The sequence below is a fragment of the Bidens hawaiensis genome, unplaced genomic scaffold, assembly GCF_021521415.1.
Source record: "Bidens hawaiensis isolate Kalapana, Puna unplaced genomic scaffold, B.hawaiensis_p1.1 tig00419448_1, whole genome shotgun sequence".
Classification (NCBI taxonomy): Eukaryota; Viridiplantae; Streptophyta; class Magnoliopsida; order Asterales; family Asteraceae; genus Bidens; species Bidens hawaiensis.
Window position 1 is genome coordinate 76,384 of NW_027504865.1, and position 17,884 is coordinate 94,267.

The 17,884-nt window shown below is 35.6% G+C and overlaps 2 protein-coding genes and 2 pseudogenes across 2 annotated transcripts; 2 read left to right on the plus strand and 2 right to left on the minus strand.

Annotated features, from left to right (window-relative positions):
- Positions 1-1,098: 1,098 nt before the first annotated feature.
- On the minus strand, positions 1,099-2,382 carry LOC143608898 (uncharacterized). Its single transcript, XM_077083806.1, has one exon. It carries the CDS (start codon positions 2,380-2,382, stop codon positions 1,099-1,101), a length of 1,284 nt encoding a protein of 427 aa, XP_076939921.1.
- Positions 2,383-2,400: 18 nt separating this feature from the next.
- On the minus strand, positions 2,401-3,179 carry LOC143608899 (uncharacterized). Its single transcript, XM_077083807.1, has 2 exons — positions 3,118-3,179; positions 2,401-3,034 (listed from the first exon to the last, which is right to left on the minus strand). Exons 1-2 carry the CDS (start codon positions 3,177-3,179, stop codon positions 2,401-2,403), a joined length of 696 nt encoding a protein of 231 aa, XP_076939922.1.
- Positions 3,180-4,844: 1,665 nt separating this feature from the next.
- Positions 4,845-6,607, plus strand: LOC143608900 (mannan endo-1,4-beta-mannosidase 5-like; annotated as a pseudogene).
- A 3,472-nt stretch (positions 6,608-10,079) lies between these two features.
- Positions 10,080-11,416, plus strand: LOC143608901 (mannan endo-1,4-beta-mannosidase 5-like; annotated as a pseudogene).
- Positions 11,417-17,884: the final 6,468 nt, after the last annotated feature.

Below are 17,884 nucleotides of genomic sequence, written 5' to 3' on the forward strand. Positions count from 1 at the left end.
CTTTTGAGTCGAATGTTCATTTCTTTAAAATGACTTTTCATTTCGGCATTCGAACCCATTAACGACGACGACACGATCCCTTTCCCTTGCTTCTTCTACCCGTCGATCGAGGGATCTTGGCAACATCCGCATAGGGATTCTCGTCTTCATTATCGCTTAAGTTGAAGTTTCGAGCATCGGACCCCGGCGATTCTGGATTAACCGAAGACGATGTTTTAGACCTTTTGTTAGGCCTAAAACTTTCGGTGCTGGCGGGCCCAACAGGGGCCCAATTAGGGTGAAGCCTCAGTTGGTCTTCCAACAGTTCATGTAATTAAAGTTCCCCGACTTCTGTTGAAACTCTACCAACGCCTTTCCCATGATATATGCGTTAGAGACACCGCTACCCCACGTTCGAACCATCTGAGAGTGAACCGAATGGTAACCAATGCATTTGGAGTTTATATCGGTCCATTTCAACATTACAGAATCTTTTTTCCGACGCGATTCCCCACCAAGTTCATGGAACAAATCTTTAATTTTGTTCCAAAAGACGCCCATTTCTTGATAGTTCGCTAAAAAAAATATTACACGTTTAATGTTTATTCTAAGAAATTAAAAAAGACATATAGTTTTTAAAAACTTACAACACTCGGGATCTCCCGATATCACGCACCACGCCCGAGCAAGTAGTTCACACTCGTCGGATTTCCACGGTATAGTTATCTTTTTTGTCCGAGGTTCGCCGGGGGGTTTCTTTGCGTGTTTTTTCCCACGCCCGCTTCCACTTTGGCTCGAACCGCAACGAGTCTCCGGGACGGGTTGTGGCTCCGAGTTGATTTGCGTCCCCGGCACCGTCTCTTCGTCGGGTTGGGACCCTGAACCCAGTGGCGGATCCAGGAATTTTTTTTGGGTGGTGCACTACTTTTATATGTTTCAATTTCACCGAGTCGGGTATATAAAATTCCGGGTCGGTTTGAGGTTCGGGTCAGTTCGATGGTTCGGGAAAAGTTCATTACATAATAAAAATACGATAAAATAATAAAAGAGACACCGTCATTAGAAATTAAAAAACACATAATATCAATACAATAGTCTTTATGAATTAAAAAAAAATGCTTATAGTTGTTCCCTACGAGTCTTCATCTTTTGAAATCGTTGCATTACTTCTTCAACCGAAACTTGTTGGAGGAATTCCCTTTCAATGTAACAAATGCAAGAATCGTTCATGTATTCATCACCCATCCTATTACGCAAATCCGTTTTCACATTCTTCATTGAAGAAAAACATCTTTCAACATTTGCCGTTGCAACCGGCAAAACCAATGATAACTTTATTAAACGATACACTAACGGATAATCAATGTGTAATCTTGTTTTCACCATCATTTTAGCAAGATCACCTACGCCACTCAAGTTGGCAAACCGCTTATCTTCTTTTACGTTAGTAATGTAGTGGCCAAGTTCATATACAAGCTTATCCTTTTCATCAAAATCAAAATCACATAGATACATCTCGGCCAAGTTTATCAAGTTTACTTTACTAAAGGCACTAAAATTACAAGACGGGCTCAAAGAACTCATATTAGTAAGCAATTTAGTGGTTACCTCATTAAAGCGGCTTCCAAGCTCTTGAATTTGCATATCGAGAACAGTGTTGAAATTATTAACCACATAATGATGACGATTGGTGATACCGGTCTTCTTTCTTTTAAATCTCGGGTCAACATACTCGGTTTCCATATCAACCACTTCAATTTCATATTTTTCACAAAAGGATGTGACATGTTCCAAAAGTGAGTCAAAACCTTCAAGTCGATACCATTTTAGGCCTTCATCAGTTAACTTAACTAGCTTAACTGCATTCAACATATCTTGATCTTTTCTTTGAAGCGCTTGACACAATGTGTTAGTAACACCTAAGATGTATTTCATCAAATGTAAATAAAATACAAAATTAAAAGTTTTTATGAATTCTTGAAGCCCACGTGATTCATTTTGGTAATTTGAAAACTCTCCCGATTTTTCTATATATTCAAGCACGTCAATAACACTAGGATATAAAGTAAGCAAACGGAGAATTGTTTTTTCATGAGAACTCCAACGTGTATCCCCAGCTCTTGCAAGTGACAATTCTTGATTCTTTCCACTTCCGGTTTCAACTTCCGAATTCAATCCCAAACTTTCTCTTTGACTTTCTCTTAACAAATCTATTCTTTTACAGGATCCACCAACAACATTTACTAAATTTGATAATTCTTTATAAAGTCTGTAAATCTCATAATGTTTGGTTGCAAGGCCCACAACAACATGTTGAAGTTGGTGAGCAAAACAATGAACATAATACGCCGAAGAATTTTCTTTCAAAATTAAAGCTTTCAAACTATTAAACTCACCGGACATGTTGCTTGCACCGTCATATCATTGGCCTCTTACCCTACCAATACTCAAGTTGTGGCGAGCAAATAGGTCATCAATTGCAGCTTTAAGAGATAACGCGGTTGTTTCCATAACATGAACAAGGCCAATAAATCGCTCCTTCACAAATCCTAATTTATCAACATATCTTAAAACCACGGCCATTTGTTCTTTTTTAGAAATATCTCTCGATTCATCAACTAATATGGAAAAGATATCATCATTAAGTTCTTCAAATATCCTCTTTAATACTTCTTCTGCAAAACAATTACAAAGTTCTTTCTGGATTGATGGAGACGTCATTTGATTATTCCCGGGAGCATTACCCAATATAACCTTACCAATTTCTTCACTTAGTTCTCCAAACACTTTTAAGAACTCAATAAAATTTTCCCTGTAAAGAGATTCTTCAGACTCATCATGACCATGAAAAGCTAATGAACCATTCAACAATGCTTTGGTAAGTCTAGCCGAAGCATGTAATCGGATTCTATATTGTTTTTTATGTAGATCTGTTCCCTTATCAATGGCCACAGGTATAGACTGAGCTTGGTTAAGTAAGTCTTTCCCCTTTTTACGTGCTTTGTTGTGAAAACTATTGATTTTTCCAACATGATTGCTAAATTTCTCCCGACACCTATTCCAACATCGCAATCCTTCACTTAGAAATGCATCATTTTGTCCACTTTCCTTAAACAAGTAACAATGCAAACAATACACTTTATCCGCTTTGACACTATATTCCAACCAATTTCCAAATTCACTAGTGTACCATTCCTCATTAAAGCGTCTTAATTTACCACCAAAATTTGTTAGAGGACAATCATGCCCGGTTGGTTGACATGGACCTCTAAGTAGATATGCCCGTCTAATTTCATCTTTTTGACTTGGGTGATAAGATGAAATTGGTTGCCTTTCGGAAGGATCCCATGGTAGATCATCCAAATTTATTTTTAATGGTTTACTACTTGAAGATGATGATCCAAGGTTCGATGGTTCACTTTGATAATATTTCTTCATATTCAAAATACCTACAAATCAACAATTTCAAACTAACAAATTTAAAACTAAGAAACTAACAAAAACTAACAAACTAACAAATTAAAACCAATAATCTAACAAACTAAAACTAAATTTAACAAATAGCTTAACAATTAAGTAGTTAACACTTAACAATTATGAACAGTTAACATTTAACAATGAATTATTACCTTCAAAGTGGGAGGATTCGAGACTTCGAGTAAGAGTAAGCAGTGGCAGGAGGACGGGGATCAAAGACGGGCTGAGTGGCTGATAGAGTGATAGACTGATAGAGTGAGTGGCTGATAGACTGATATACTGGTTGGTCAGGGGTTGTGCGGGGTAGGCGGGCAGCGGGAGTGGCTGAGGGAGGCTGCTGGCGCCGGCGGACTGCGGTGGACGGTGGTCAGTGGCTTACGGTGGTCATATACGGCGACGGACGACGGTGGACGACTGCTGTTGCCTGTTTGCGAAGAGAGGCGCTGCTTTGCTTATGTTTGTTATAAAAAACCCTAACATCAGTTAGGGTAACTTAGTAAGAAACAAACAAAAAAAAAACTATAGAAACAGGATTAGAACCTGCGACCTCCGGGTTACAAAACCCACAAACTACCATCCGAGCAAGCACTTTATATGTTTTTAAGATGGTTCCTGTATAATTTATAGGGTGGTTCCTTTATTATTTTCTATATATAAATACACTATAATTTCGAAACTCGGGTGGTTCCGCGGAACCACCCGTTACTACCGTAGATCCGCCCCTGCCTGAACCAACCATCATATTCATGGTTGAGTTTTGGAAACCGGAAATCATATTTGGGTTAGGGACTCCGAAACCTAGATATTCATGAATACCAACAAATTGTATAAACTGATATAAAGGTGATATAAGAGACAAACTGGTAATCCTAGTTCATATAAACTTAATTGTTAAGTTCACCTTAAAAGCACATATGAGGGTTGGTCTTCTTGCAAAACCGATTATGTATACAACTATTTTTGTGAGAGAATTTAGTTCTAATTTATACGCATCTATCAATTTGACCAATCATTTAAGATTGATCTATGCATTTTATACCTTATCAATCGTCTTCTGTCACCCTTTCTATGTAACAAAATTAAGTTCGAATCCTCTAAAGCACATGAGTTTGGTTTTATCAAACTAAACTAACATTAAACTTCACATCTGAGTTAACTTAAAGAATCCAAATTCTAACCTCCATAACCCTATGTTGGTTATTTACGTGTCCCGTAAGTTATGAATTTATATATTTAAAATAACCACCATAGTGGCCATCTTCAACCAAAATACGGCTCAGTTGATGCTCTCTTCAGTTTCTTCCAATATATTAACTAATTTTACTTCTATATTTAGCAAACTTCCTTATCCAAACCCAATTATAAATACCATCGTTTCCGAACATCTCATGCATTCAAATCCTACATCAACAACAACAACAATGGCTACTCACATCAAAGCTAATAGTCATCTTTCACAAAGTGTTATTGTTCTTGCTTCTATTCTATGCTTGTCTCTTTTTAGTTCATGCATCTGTGAAGCTAAACTTAACGTGGGTGAAGAAGCTGGCTTTGTTCAAATCAGTGGAGCTAACTTTGTTATCAACGGAACGCCTTTTCTATTCAATGGGTTTAATGCGTATTGGATGATGAATGTAACCACTGATCCTAGCGAGAGGAACAAAGTAAGCCAAGTCCTACATGACGCTGCAGATGCTGGTCTTTCGGTGTGTCGCACATGGGCTTTTGCAGATGGTGCTGATGATAAAGCTTTACAAATTTCACCGGGAGTATACAATGAACGTGCATTTCAGGTACCAAACATCTTGTATTTTGTTAGCATAGTATTAGTATAGAGAGAATTTTGTACTAATGAAAGATGTGGATTTAATATATACACAGGGATTGGATTTCGTGGTCGCAGAAGCAAGAAAATACGGTCTTCGGTTGATATTAAGTTTCGTTAACAATTACAAAGACTTCGGAGGAAGACCGCAATATGTTGATTGGGCTAGAAGCTCGGGTGTTCAGAACATTAGCGATGATGATTTCTACACAAACCCTACAGTCAAAGGGTATTACAAGAACCATGTTGAAGTAAGAATAAAATTAAAGTTTATGTTTAATGAAAGAGCCAAATATGTTTTTGTAGTGACTTATATATATATAACTATGACTGCAGAGAGTTATTACTAGAATCAATACAATCACTAAAATCCCTTACAGTGAAGACACTACAATCATGGCATGGGAACTCATAAACGAGCCTCGTTGCCAAGTAGATTACTCGGGAAGAATGGTTAATGTGAGTGAATATTGTAGTTATTTTAGTTGCATGAATGGTTAAATATATGAATCTGAACTTATGTATTTGTTTAGGATTGGGTTCAAGAAATGGCTGTGTTTGTTAAGTCATTGGATCAACATCATTTGTTGGAGGTTGGGATGGAAGGGTTTTATGGAGACACAATGCCCGAACGAAAACAAATGAACCCTGGTTACCAAGTTGGAACTGATTTCATCAGTAGCAATCTTGTTAAGGAAATCGATTTCGCCACAATACATGCATATCCAGATCAATGGTAATTAATAAATACAACTGATAATTATCCATATATATATGCAATAGAAGGAGGGTAAATTTACCTTATGTTTTACTTAACTGTAGGTTGTCTGGACAAAGTGAGGATTTGCAAATGGCATTTATGCAACAATGGATGTCAAGTCACTACGAAGATTCAAGAATTGTCCTAAAGAAGCCATTGGTGATAGCCGAGTTTGGAAAGGCAAGCAAAGATCCAGATTATAACATCAACGTTAACAAAAGAGATCCGTACATGAATGCCGTTTATAGAAACATTTATATGGAGGCAAAGAGTGGAGGGACGGTTGGTGGTGGACTGGTGGTTTAGTGTGGCAGCTGTTGGCCGACGGGATGAGTTCCTACGATGATGGATACGGAATTATCTTGTCGGAAACTCCGTCTACTGATGGCATCATTTCGCAGCAATCTCATGCCATGGGCACTCTATCAGTACACTTGTTAACAAATGGACCTCAAAATCATGTTGCTAAAAGTCATGCCCCTGAATTTAAGTTTGATCAAGCTAGAGGTCCGTCATATGTGGCAAACCTTCGTCATAGAAAAGGATTGAGAAAGGCAGGTCCTTGATTGAGCCTGCCGATCAAGATCCACTTATGATTTTTTTCATTACAATTCTGTTTTAATTCGTATCATCTAGCCCTGAAGTTTGGTTATCCTAATCTGAAAGATTGATCTATATATAATATTGGCTTTTAAATTTTAAACCTTGTAGCATCTAGCTTTTCTCTTCAGTTATATAATTCTAGGTACTTGCCTTTTGAAAAAGAAACGAAAGTATTATGATTATCTTTGTTTCGATAGACAACAACAGACTAATCAATCATGTTATAGGAGACTTGTATATTCAATGGCTGATTTTGAACATTTAATTAGACTGCGCCGGAAGTAATGGGATCAAAATTGTTTTTCCCTGTTTTTAAGTTTATGGTCGGCGATGCAGTTCTGGTTGGGTCAAACAATAAAAACTCCAAATTTGATCATTTAAATTACCTTTCTTACATATAAAAATCATTTTTTTAAAGAACAAAGACAATTAGATACAAGGGGAAAGATGAGTACCTGAAAAAAATAAAAAGAATAACAACTCAGCCAATGCGACCTTTAAGCTCTTTTAACTCTTTTGCTCTTTTAACTCTTTTGTTTGTTACACGTATGAATCAAAACTTTCAGCAAGTTTATTTTCGACACAAATAGTCTAGCAAGGCTGGACTCAATGCATATAATGTATTTTATTTTAACTTTTTCGCCAAAAATACACTATTGAGCGAAAAAGCTGGTTGGGTTGCGTCCTGGTCTGACCCGTGAAAAGATTCGCAGTTGCAGATATTACCTCCCGTCATTGTGCTATCTGTAGTGGATAATTAGTGCCCAAAGATGATGATTTTAGTCACTTAAGTGACACAAATGAAGTTTGGGCTATCAAATTGGTTTAAAACAGAATTCCTCTCGATCCCAATCTAGAATATTGTTGCGAATCCTTTTCCTGTTTGATGGCTCAAAAATAATGCTCAGGGTGAACATCTATGAAATCTGTTAATTTCATGTTTAATAAATCTTCAATGTGTAATAACTCCAAATAATATATTTATCATAAAACCTAATTAACATATTTTAATTGATTAAATTGAATACATAAAGGGGTTAGTCCTTTTGGTAGAGACACATGCTTTTTAAAGAGGAGATTCTAGGTTCAAACCTGGTCAAAGACGTCTAATATTGGTATAGAGTAGACATATGAACTTGTTATTAAAATAAAAGAATACATAAAGGGGACGTTTATTAGTTAATCGGTACGTTTGGTTGAAAAACTGAAATATGGGTTTAGGAAATGCATAAACTTATTTAGTTTTCTTTCTTTTTTTTTTCTAACACAAACTTATTTTTATTTCTAAAAATAGAAAACGAATGACACATGCATTGTCGCGTTTTCCAAATAATATGGGAGATGTATTATGACTTATGAGTGAATTTGTATATTAGGGTACGTTTTGTCTTTTTCACGTGTGCATTTGCTAACTTGAATGATCTAAACTCTAAAGTCTAGAATATTACACACTGGATGGGAAAAAAATTGTTAATTTTGGTTTGCGATTTAATGAAAAAGGAGTTTCATTTCTTGGTATGTTTAGTTTCACAACTTATTGGAATCAAAATCTCATTTACATATGTGGCAGTTAACAAATGCACAAGTTGAAAAGTCGAAGCGTACCTAACATGCAAATTGTTGCATAATGCATCTCCCATATTATTTGGAAAACTCCACAATTCATATGCATCGAATTTTTTTTTTTCCATTTTTAGAGAAAAGAAAAAAAAGCAAAGAAAGTTTATGCTTTTCCTCCACTCACGTTTCACTTTTCAACTAGCTACTTACCGGTTAACTAACAAACGACACCTTTATGTATTCAATATAATTAAATAACATACATTAAGTTGGAATTTTTATATAAATAACATTTCCATATAATTTTATAGTTCAATCCTTTTGCGACATTTGAGTAGCTAAACACGTCATTTTGTCACTAAATGCCCGATTAGTCTCTGTGGTTATGATTTATGAAACAAAGTTAATACTTGAATAAATTAATTTATAATTACTAATTGTAAATACTAAAACAAAGGTGATAATAGGAGGATAAGTTGTAATAATAGTTCATATGAACGTTATGTTAAGCTCACCTCAAAAGCACATATAAGCGTTGGTCTTCTTGCAAAAACAATGTATTTCATGTTTTATACATGATAGATCTAGCCCTTAAATTCTCATAATATTCCATCACTAGTTTCTCTCAATTGTATATAATAATTATTATATGTGTCTATTTCATTATGATTTTTAGATTTGATATCTTATCAACCGTCTTCTGTCAACCATGTCACCCAACAAAATTGAGTTCGAATCCTTCAAAGCACATGAGTTTCGTCTTATCAAATAAAGCAAACAATAAAATTCACATCTATTCTAACTTACAAAATCCGAAATCTAGCGCATCTTAACTTATGTTAGTTATTTGCTTGTGCTTATATATTTATTATAACCACCATAGTGGCCAACTTCAAGCAACATACGGCTCCATTGGTGCTCTCTTCAGTTTTTTCCAATGTCTTACTTCTATATTTAGAAAACTTTCCTTATCCAAAATTGATTATAAATACTCTATCCGTTCCATTAAAAGTAGGGTCGGCCCAATCTTTTTAGAGGCCTAAAGCAAATAAAAAATTTGAGGCCTTTCACGAGTTATTTTGTTACCAATCTGTTATTTTATTTTGTCAAATATAGATTATACTAAATTTTAATAGCATAAATATTTATGCATAATACGCGTGTAAATATTTAAACATTTAACCGTTGAAACCTACAATCTATATTTAGACATATGTTATAAACATCAAAAGATATATATAAAAAAGTTTAAATATTGATAAAAAGTACTAATTATAAACAACGTAAATAATAGATATGTGCAATAGACTATTAGATTAAAAAAGAAAGGAAGAATAAAAAAGAGAAAAGATTTTAATAAAAAAAATTGAAAACACATAGATTAATAGAGAAAAAAAATGAGTGGTTGACATTCAATTGTGTGGTTTCAATCCAACTCGTTCGATTGATCTGGCTTTCTACTCCTATCGATCTCTCTACAAGTTGGCACAAACCTAGGTTCTAAATTCTTTCAAAATATGGAGGCCTTCTCAAATTAGAGGCCTCAAGCCTTTGCTTCACTTGATTATATGGTAGGGCCGGTACTGATTAAAAGTGTCCACATTTCCTTTTTTATTTATCTCGTTACAAATGTTCACTTTCAAAATTTATTAGCCAATTTCCAAGTTTACCCTTAAACACACACAACTAATATTAATAAATAATATCGATGACCCACTTTTCAAGGGCATTATTGTCATTTGATAAGCAAAGAAGACAATAATTTAATCTACCTTAAACTTTATGTTTTTTTCAAACTAAGACAGTTTAACCGGGACGGATGGAGTACCATCTTTCACAGCATCTCATGCATTCAAATCAAATCCTCCACCAACAATGCCTACCTCTAGTCATGATCTTTCACAAAGTGTTATAACTGTTCTTGCTTCTTTTCCATGCTTGTCTCTTTTTGGTTCATGTATTAACGTGGGTGAAGAAGCTGGCTTTGTTCAAATGATCAATGGAGCTAACTTTGTTATCGACGGGACGCCTTTTCTATTCAATGGGTTTAATGCGTACTGGATGATGAATGTAGCCACCGATCCGAGTGAGAGGAACAAAGTAAGCCAAGTCCTACACGATGCTGCAGATGCTGGTCTTTTGATGTGTTGTACATGGGCTTTTGCAGATGGTAAAGCTTTACAAATTTCACCAGGAGTACGTATACAATGAACGTGTATTTCAGGTACCGGCCATCTTTAATTATGTTAGCACAGTATAGAAAGGCTTTTTACTAACGAATGATGTGGTTCTTAATTTATACACAGGGATAGGATTTTGTGGTCTCTGAAGCAAGAAAATACGGTCTTCGGTTGATATTTAGTTTCATTAACAATTACAAATTAAAGACTTCGGAGGGAGACCGCAATATGTTGATTGGGCTAGAAGCTCGGGTGTTCAGAACATTAGTGATGATGATTTCTACACAAACCCTATAGTCAAAGGATATTACAAGAATCATGTTGAATTATCAATAAAATTAAAGTTTATGTTTAATGAAAGAGCCAAATATGTTTTTGTAGTGACTTATATTATAACTATGATTGCAGAGAGTTATTACAAGAATCAATACAATCACTAAAATCCCTTACAGCGATGACACTACAATCATGACATGGGAACTCATCAATGAGCCCCGTTGCAAAGTAGATTACTCCGGACAAATGGTCAATGTGAGTGAATATCATAGTTATTTTGGCTGCATGAATGGTTAGTTATGTACCTAGATCAATATGAATCTGAACTAATGTTTTTGTTTAGGATTAGGTACAAGAAATGGCTGTGTTTGTTAAGTCACTGGATCAACATCATTTGTTGGAGGTTAGGATGGAAGGGTTTTATGGAGACACCATGCCTGAACGAAAACAAATGAACCCTGGTTACCAAGTTGGAACTGATTCATTAGCAGCAATCTTGTTAAGGAAATTGATTTCGCCACTATACAACACGCCTATCCTGATTAGTGGTAATTATTAATAAGTACAAATGATAATTAACCTGTTATCCGTATATGCAATTGAAATAGGGTAAATTTACCTTATGTCTTACTTAATAACTGTAGGTTGTCTGGACAAAGTGAGGATTTACAAATGGCATTTATGCAACAATGGATGTCAAGTCACTACGAAGATTCAAGAACTAAAGAAACTATTGGTGATAGCGGAGTTTGGTAAAGCAAGCAAATATCCAGATTATAACATTAACATTAAAAAAAGAGATTCATACATGAATGTTGTTTATAGAAACATTTACACGGAGGCAAAGAGTACGTGGAGGGACGGTTGGTGGTGGTATAGTGTGACAGCTCTTGGCAGACGGGATGAGTTCCTATGATGATGGGTACAGAATTATCTTGTCAGAAAATCCGTCCACTAATGGCATCATTTCGCAACAATCTCATGCCATGGGCACTCTATCACACTTGTTAATTAATGGACCTCAAAATCATGTTGCTATAAATCATGCTCCTAAAGTTGAGTCTGACCAAGTTAGTGGTCCTTCATCTGTGGAAAATCATCGTCATCGAAAAGGATTGAGAAAGGCAGGTCCTTGATATTCTGTTGATCAAGATTCACTTATGAATTTTTTTCCTTACAGTTGTATACTTGGCATTGAGTTCGATTTCTATCAACATCATATGTTTTTAATTAATTACCAAAATAGATAATGAAGTGGAAATTGTTAAATAAAAAACTTGTACACCCATCTTATATGGAGGACCTAATTGAATGATATGTGAATAATAGGTCTTCTTTTAACTTTAATTAAACCAAAATAAACAATGAAGTGGAATTTGTTAAATTGGAAACTTGTATACTTGACATCCTATGTGGAAGGTCTAGCTGAATGATATGTGGATAATAGGTCTTCTTTTAATAGTATCGATAGAAGTTAGATTAGATTTAGCTATTAGTGTTGGGGATTCGGGTATTGCAACACAATACTGCAAGAGAAATAATAAACGAAGATGAACACGCGAGATTTACGTGGTTCGGTCGGCTGACCTACGTTCACGGGCTGCAACCAGGATACTTTTATTATTGCCTTCTGCCTCACTCGTGATGAGGAATTACAAGTATAAGACTAAATATATATAGATACAAGATTAGGGTTTTCTACTTGTTCATCAAGAAACTAATATGGCTTTAATTAAAACAAAGTGGGCCAACCCATTTGATCTTCTAATTTCCTGCTCCATAGTACTCATAAACCGGACCCAAAACAATCGAGCCTCCACATTAAACCCAAAAATCTCCCACTTGGAGGCTTGATAATCTTCAAACTGCCTACCGATGATTGCTTGTACCTATTGCAATATTCCTCGTCTTCCTGGTTGCATCTGCCTTCTTATCAGTTAACCTGAACGCCCGTTGAAGCCCCCTGAGCTCCAACACATCAGTCATGGCTACAACTGCCACAGATTTGTTCTCTGTCCCTACCGGCTCCCACTTACACGAACTGCCGAATCCTGGAATACCTTGAGAACAAACAACACTCTCCATATTAAGCAGGTAATCTTCTGGAGAGACTTTAACTGCTGAAATACTGGTTCTCTAGCTAAAGCTTTCACTGGCTGACTGCCAGTGCTCCCACTGCCACGAAAACCTCTGACTGGTTTTTCTGAACCTCTTCTAGCACGTTCAACCTGAATCTGACCTATGGCTCTGGATTTATCTCATGCAAAACAAACATTCTTCTGCCCACTAGACTCTATGAACCGGACTTTGGTATTCTTCTGAACTGGGTCGGTCACTCCCTCAAACGATAAACTGACGATATACAATGAACCCCTCTCTCTTCCTCGAGCGATGACAAGATTTCCCTTCACAACTTTCCACTGCTCATTCCTAAATTTAACCTCATGTCCCTGTTCATTCAACTGCCCGACAGAAATCAACTTTTTCTTTAAGCTTGGAATCACTCTGACATCCTTCAAGGTCTATGAACCGGCTGAAGTAACTAAATTCATGTCTCCCATGCCCGTAACATCAAGAACATCATTGTTCGCCAGTCTAACCTTACCAAAATCACATTCCTTCAAATTATGCAATGCTACACTGTTGTGGGGAGCATGAAATGAAGCACCAGAATCCATGACCCAGGAATCAACATTATACTCAACACTAAGAACTAAAAACTCATCCTCTGAGTGTTCTTCTGCAGTGTTGACGTCTTTCTTTTCATTCTTATCATTCGGACACTGATTCCTAAAGTGTTCCACTTCATTGCAGTTCCAACATACCACATCCTTCCGAGTCCTAGACTGACTCCTTTACTTCTTCCCACTCCCACTACCTCTGTTATTTTTCCTTCCTCTGCCACCATACATTAAATCACTTGATGATTCACCTGAATTTCTTCGCCTAACGTCTCCGTCTAAAATAAGATCCCGAATCCCATCAAAAGTGAACTCACTGGTTGAACTAGTAATCGTTGTAACTGTTCCTGACCAGCTATCTGGCAAGGACGATAACAGTAGTAGAGCCTGAACCTCTTCCTCGAATTTGATACTAATTGACCCAAGTCTTGACAAAATCGAGTTTAATTTGTTGATGTGTACTGTGTGACATTCGTCAAATTCGGGTTTTTGATTTCTTTTTCGCGTTTTATTTTAATAAATTATACTTCAAACCCGTATTGTATTGTAAACCCGACCCGGTAATTATATAAATCTTTTAAGTCGATCTTTAAATCTTCCACTTACTTAGTTCATCAAATCCGTCATGTAGATGTGTACTAATCGTAGTTCATTCAACATAAAAAAATTAGTTTATAAATTGTAAGGGGTAATTTTTGCCATTTTCGAATCTACATTAACTTTTCTAAAGCTTAATACCCTTTTGTAAAATATTTAGAACTTGAGGGGCCAAAGTTAAACATCTATAACCCACCTATATAAACAAAAAAAAAACCTAACCCTAACTTTATACATTCAGCCGCCACCCCCCCCCCCCCCCTTAGCCGATTTCCGGCGACCCGATTCCGGCCACCTCGGAATTCCGACGAGAAGCCTCCAGCCACCTCCCCTATTCCCTTCTCGTTCTCCGGTAACCACCTCTCCTCCTCTCCCTCGGTTTTCATTTTCTGGCGGCTCTATCCCTCTCTACTCGTTTTTCCGGTGACCGGAAAACCGGCCACCGGTGTACCGCCGTGCACCGCCTCTCCTCTCGCTAACCCCGTCTCTCTCTATCTGCTCTATCTCTCCGCCTCTCTCTGTCTCTCTCTTTATCTCTCTATCTCTCTCTGTCTCTATCTCTCTCACACTGGTGCGTATTTCCGGCGCGCCTCCGGCGGCCGGAATGGAATCCGGCGACAGGTAGGAAGACTGGTGGTGGTGACCCACCACATATCAGACAGCCTATATCTCCGACGACCCTACTCGGCTTCGACAATTGCTTTCGGTCAAACATCATATGGTAAGGGATTTAGAGTTTTAATCGTCCTTATATATAACTCATAATCGGTAATCAAGTCACAAATCTGGTCCCCCCTTAAACCGACTTTGGAGAGTGTTGGAATCATTTTTATTTATCTCCTAACTTATTATTAGTATGATTATTATTCGTAGTATTATTATTATTATTTTCTTTAACAAAAGAAATTTTATTTTTCTTCTTATTATTATTATTATAATTACTTTCATAAATTATAGATTATTATTACTATAATTATTATTATCATTATTAGTATGATTATTAAGTAATACTATAAATTCTATTATACAAATATTATCTACTTGTTTTATCGAACCGAAACCCATGTCAGGCCTAGTTGTCGTTTAAAGTCATTGTCCCTCGAATTATATCTTTTTATCACTAATACTTCTATTATTAAAATGTTATAAGTATTAGTTATTATTAATATGGCACATATAATTAGTATAATAATAATAATAATTATTATTATTAAATCTTATAAATCTATTAATAACATATTCAACAATAAAGTAATAATTATTATATTTATTATTACTACTACTACTACTACTACTAGTTTCAATAATAATTCTCAATTTGCAGTATTATTATATATTATATTCACCATTATCTTATATATCTAGATATATATAACATGTTCTAAAGTTATTATTATCATAACTATCCTTATTATTAATAATATCATTTTATTTTAAATTATACATTAAGTGCGAGTCCCTAATCATTAACAAACTAACCGGTAACCCGATTTCAACCTAACCTCCTCGTTCAATGTTTCTAATATAATTTCATTATGGTTTCAAGTTCAATAATATATATTACATTAATTATTTTAGCTAAGGTTTTTATCGTTTCAAGTCGGATATGTTCGTTTACCGTTCGAGCTTCATTTATTTATCTATTTATTTCTCGGTTCATCAATCGAAGTGAGTACTTTCATACCCCTTTTTTTTCATCTTTCGTTTTGGGGTGACATTTCATACTTATTAAACTAAATGCTTTATTTACTTGAATCTTAAACCCACAAACATGATTGTATACTTTACCTGAATAAATGCTTGATTTGGTGTTCTATGCTTATATGATTATGTGCTTATGTGTTTATCGCTTTTGGATGGTGGAACTATAAATCCTATACCATTTGGCAACCCCTCATGGCAAGGTGTCGTTAACGTAATGCAATTAACGATAACTATAAAATCCTAGAATAGCTAGGTGGTGCTAATGTGTTTAGCAATTGTCATAAAATCCTAGATATCTAGGTGGTGCTAATGTGTTTAGCAATTGTCATAAAATCCTAGATAGCTAGGTGGTGCTAATGTGTTTAGCAATTGTCAATTTATCCAACTCTAGTGCTTTTATTCATTGTTTTGTATACAAGTTTTGTGGCTTTTATTACTATATACTTATATGCTCAAACTTATTAATTGCTCACCAACCTTTGTGTTGACAAACTTTATTTTATGAAATGTTACAGGTTTGACTTTTGTTTGACTCGAGGACTTGATGAGAAACGTTACCAAGACTATTAGGGTATTAGTAAAACGAACAATATAAATGTTACTTGTATTAAATTTGTTTGTGTGAACGAGAGGTGTTGATTATTGATTTATGAAATAAATGAGTTGATTAAATATTATCACTTTAAATAGTGTCTTGTGTATTTGTCCAATCACGTTGCACCCCGGCATGTTCCGCCTTTGGTCGGGGTGTGACAGATTGGTATCAGAGCCACAAGACTATAAGATAGGTGGTTAGACGTAACGGCCTAGTATAGTCTTTACTTTAGGGTCCTTATACGTGTTGCCTATACGTGTTTACCCTACTTGATTGTTCAATGCACTTGTTTATTTATATACTTATTTATTTTATCAAATCATAAATATACATATACACACTTTCATAGTATTCCAAGGTATCTTTGCCTTAAAACGCAAAAACATTAGTTTTTATTGTGTTTTATGGATCACGAGCTTAACTTGGATCCCGTTGTTTCAAATCTCCTTAAAGATTGTCTCATATGAGATAACCATTTTAAGTAGTCGAATGCGAGCGTTCCGCCCGCCATCCAAATTTTCAGTGTTAAAACAATAGAACTACGGTGATTTCGAAAGAATAAAACAAGGCCAGTGTTATTTTTTTTTTTTTCTTCTTTGGATGATTCAACACAACAAAAACTTTGTTGACTTTTTATTTTATTTAACTTGGCGTGGTGGCTGTGTGTTCACAAAAGAGAACAACCTTTTTACTTATTTTCTTTATTGTCTCTTCTGGTTGATGGACCCAAGAAATAGTGGTGGGGTTGACTACTGTATAGATCGAATAATCAAAGTTGAATTAATCGTTAACTGCCAAAAAATATATAAAACGTAACTCATGTTCGATCCACATAATTACTCTAGCGATTGTGTTTCCCCTGTGTGTAACCGTAACCTGACTCTGATACCACTTGTTAGGGATTCGGGTATTGCAACACACACAAATACAAATAATACTGCAAGAGAAATAATAAACGAAGATGAACACGCGAGATTTACGTGATTCGGTCGGCTGACCTACGTCCACGGACTGCAACCAGGATACTTTTATTATTGCCTTCTGCCTCACTCGTGATGAGGAATTACAAGTACAAGACTAAATATATATAGATACAAGATTAGGGTTTTTTACTTGTTCATCAAGAAACTAATATGGGTTTTAATTAAACAAAGTGGGTCAACCCAGTTGATCTTCTAATTCTTGCTCCATAGTACTCTTAAACCGGACCCAAAATAATTGAGCCTCCACATTAAACCCAACAATTAGAACATTAGTTAAAAATATGAACGCGTATTATTCCAACAAAAACATGTAATTAAGCTATCGAAGTTCATCAAAAACCCGTATGTATCTAGACAACAAAATATAGAACATTCACGAATGAAATGTAAAATTCCCAATTCAACATGTTAAAAGTTTACATCCATGTATACTTATTCTACTTTTTAGTTTAATAATTCTTGTTCTAATTATGTCTTTTATTTGGTTTATGGGCTTGTGGATGATCTTGTGTGTCTTGGCTCATGGATGGGCTTACAAGTGAGGGCTTATGGGTACATCTAACTCGTTCTCTTCATCAACATTTGGGCATTCCTCTTCAAGCTATGCTTCTTTCACTACTGGCTCCTCTTGATGATTTGTTATTATTGCAATAATTTCTCACGG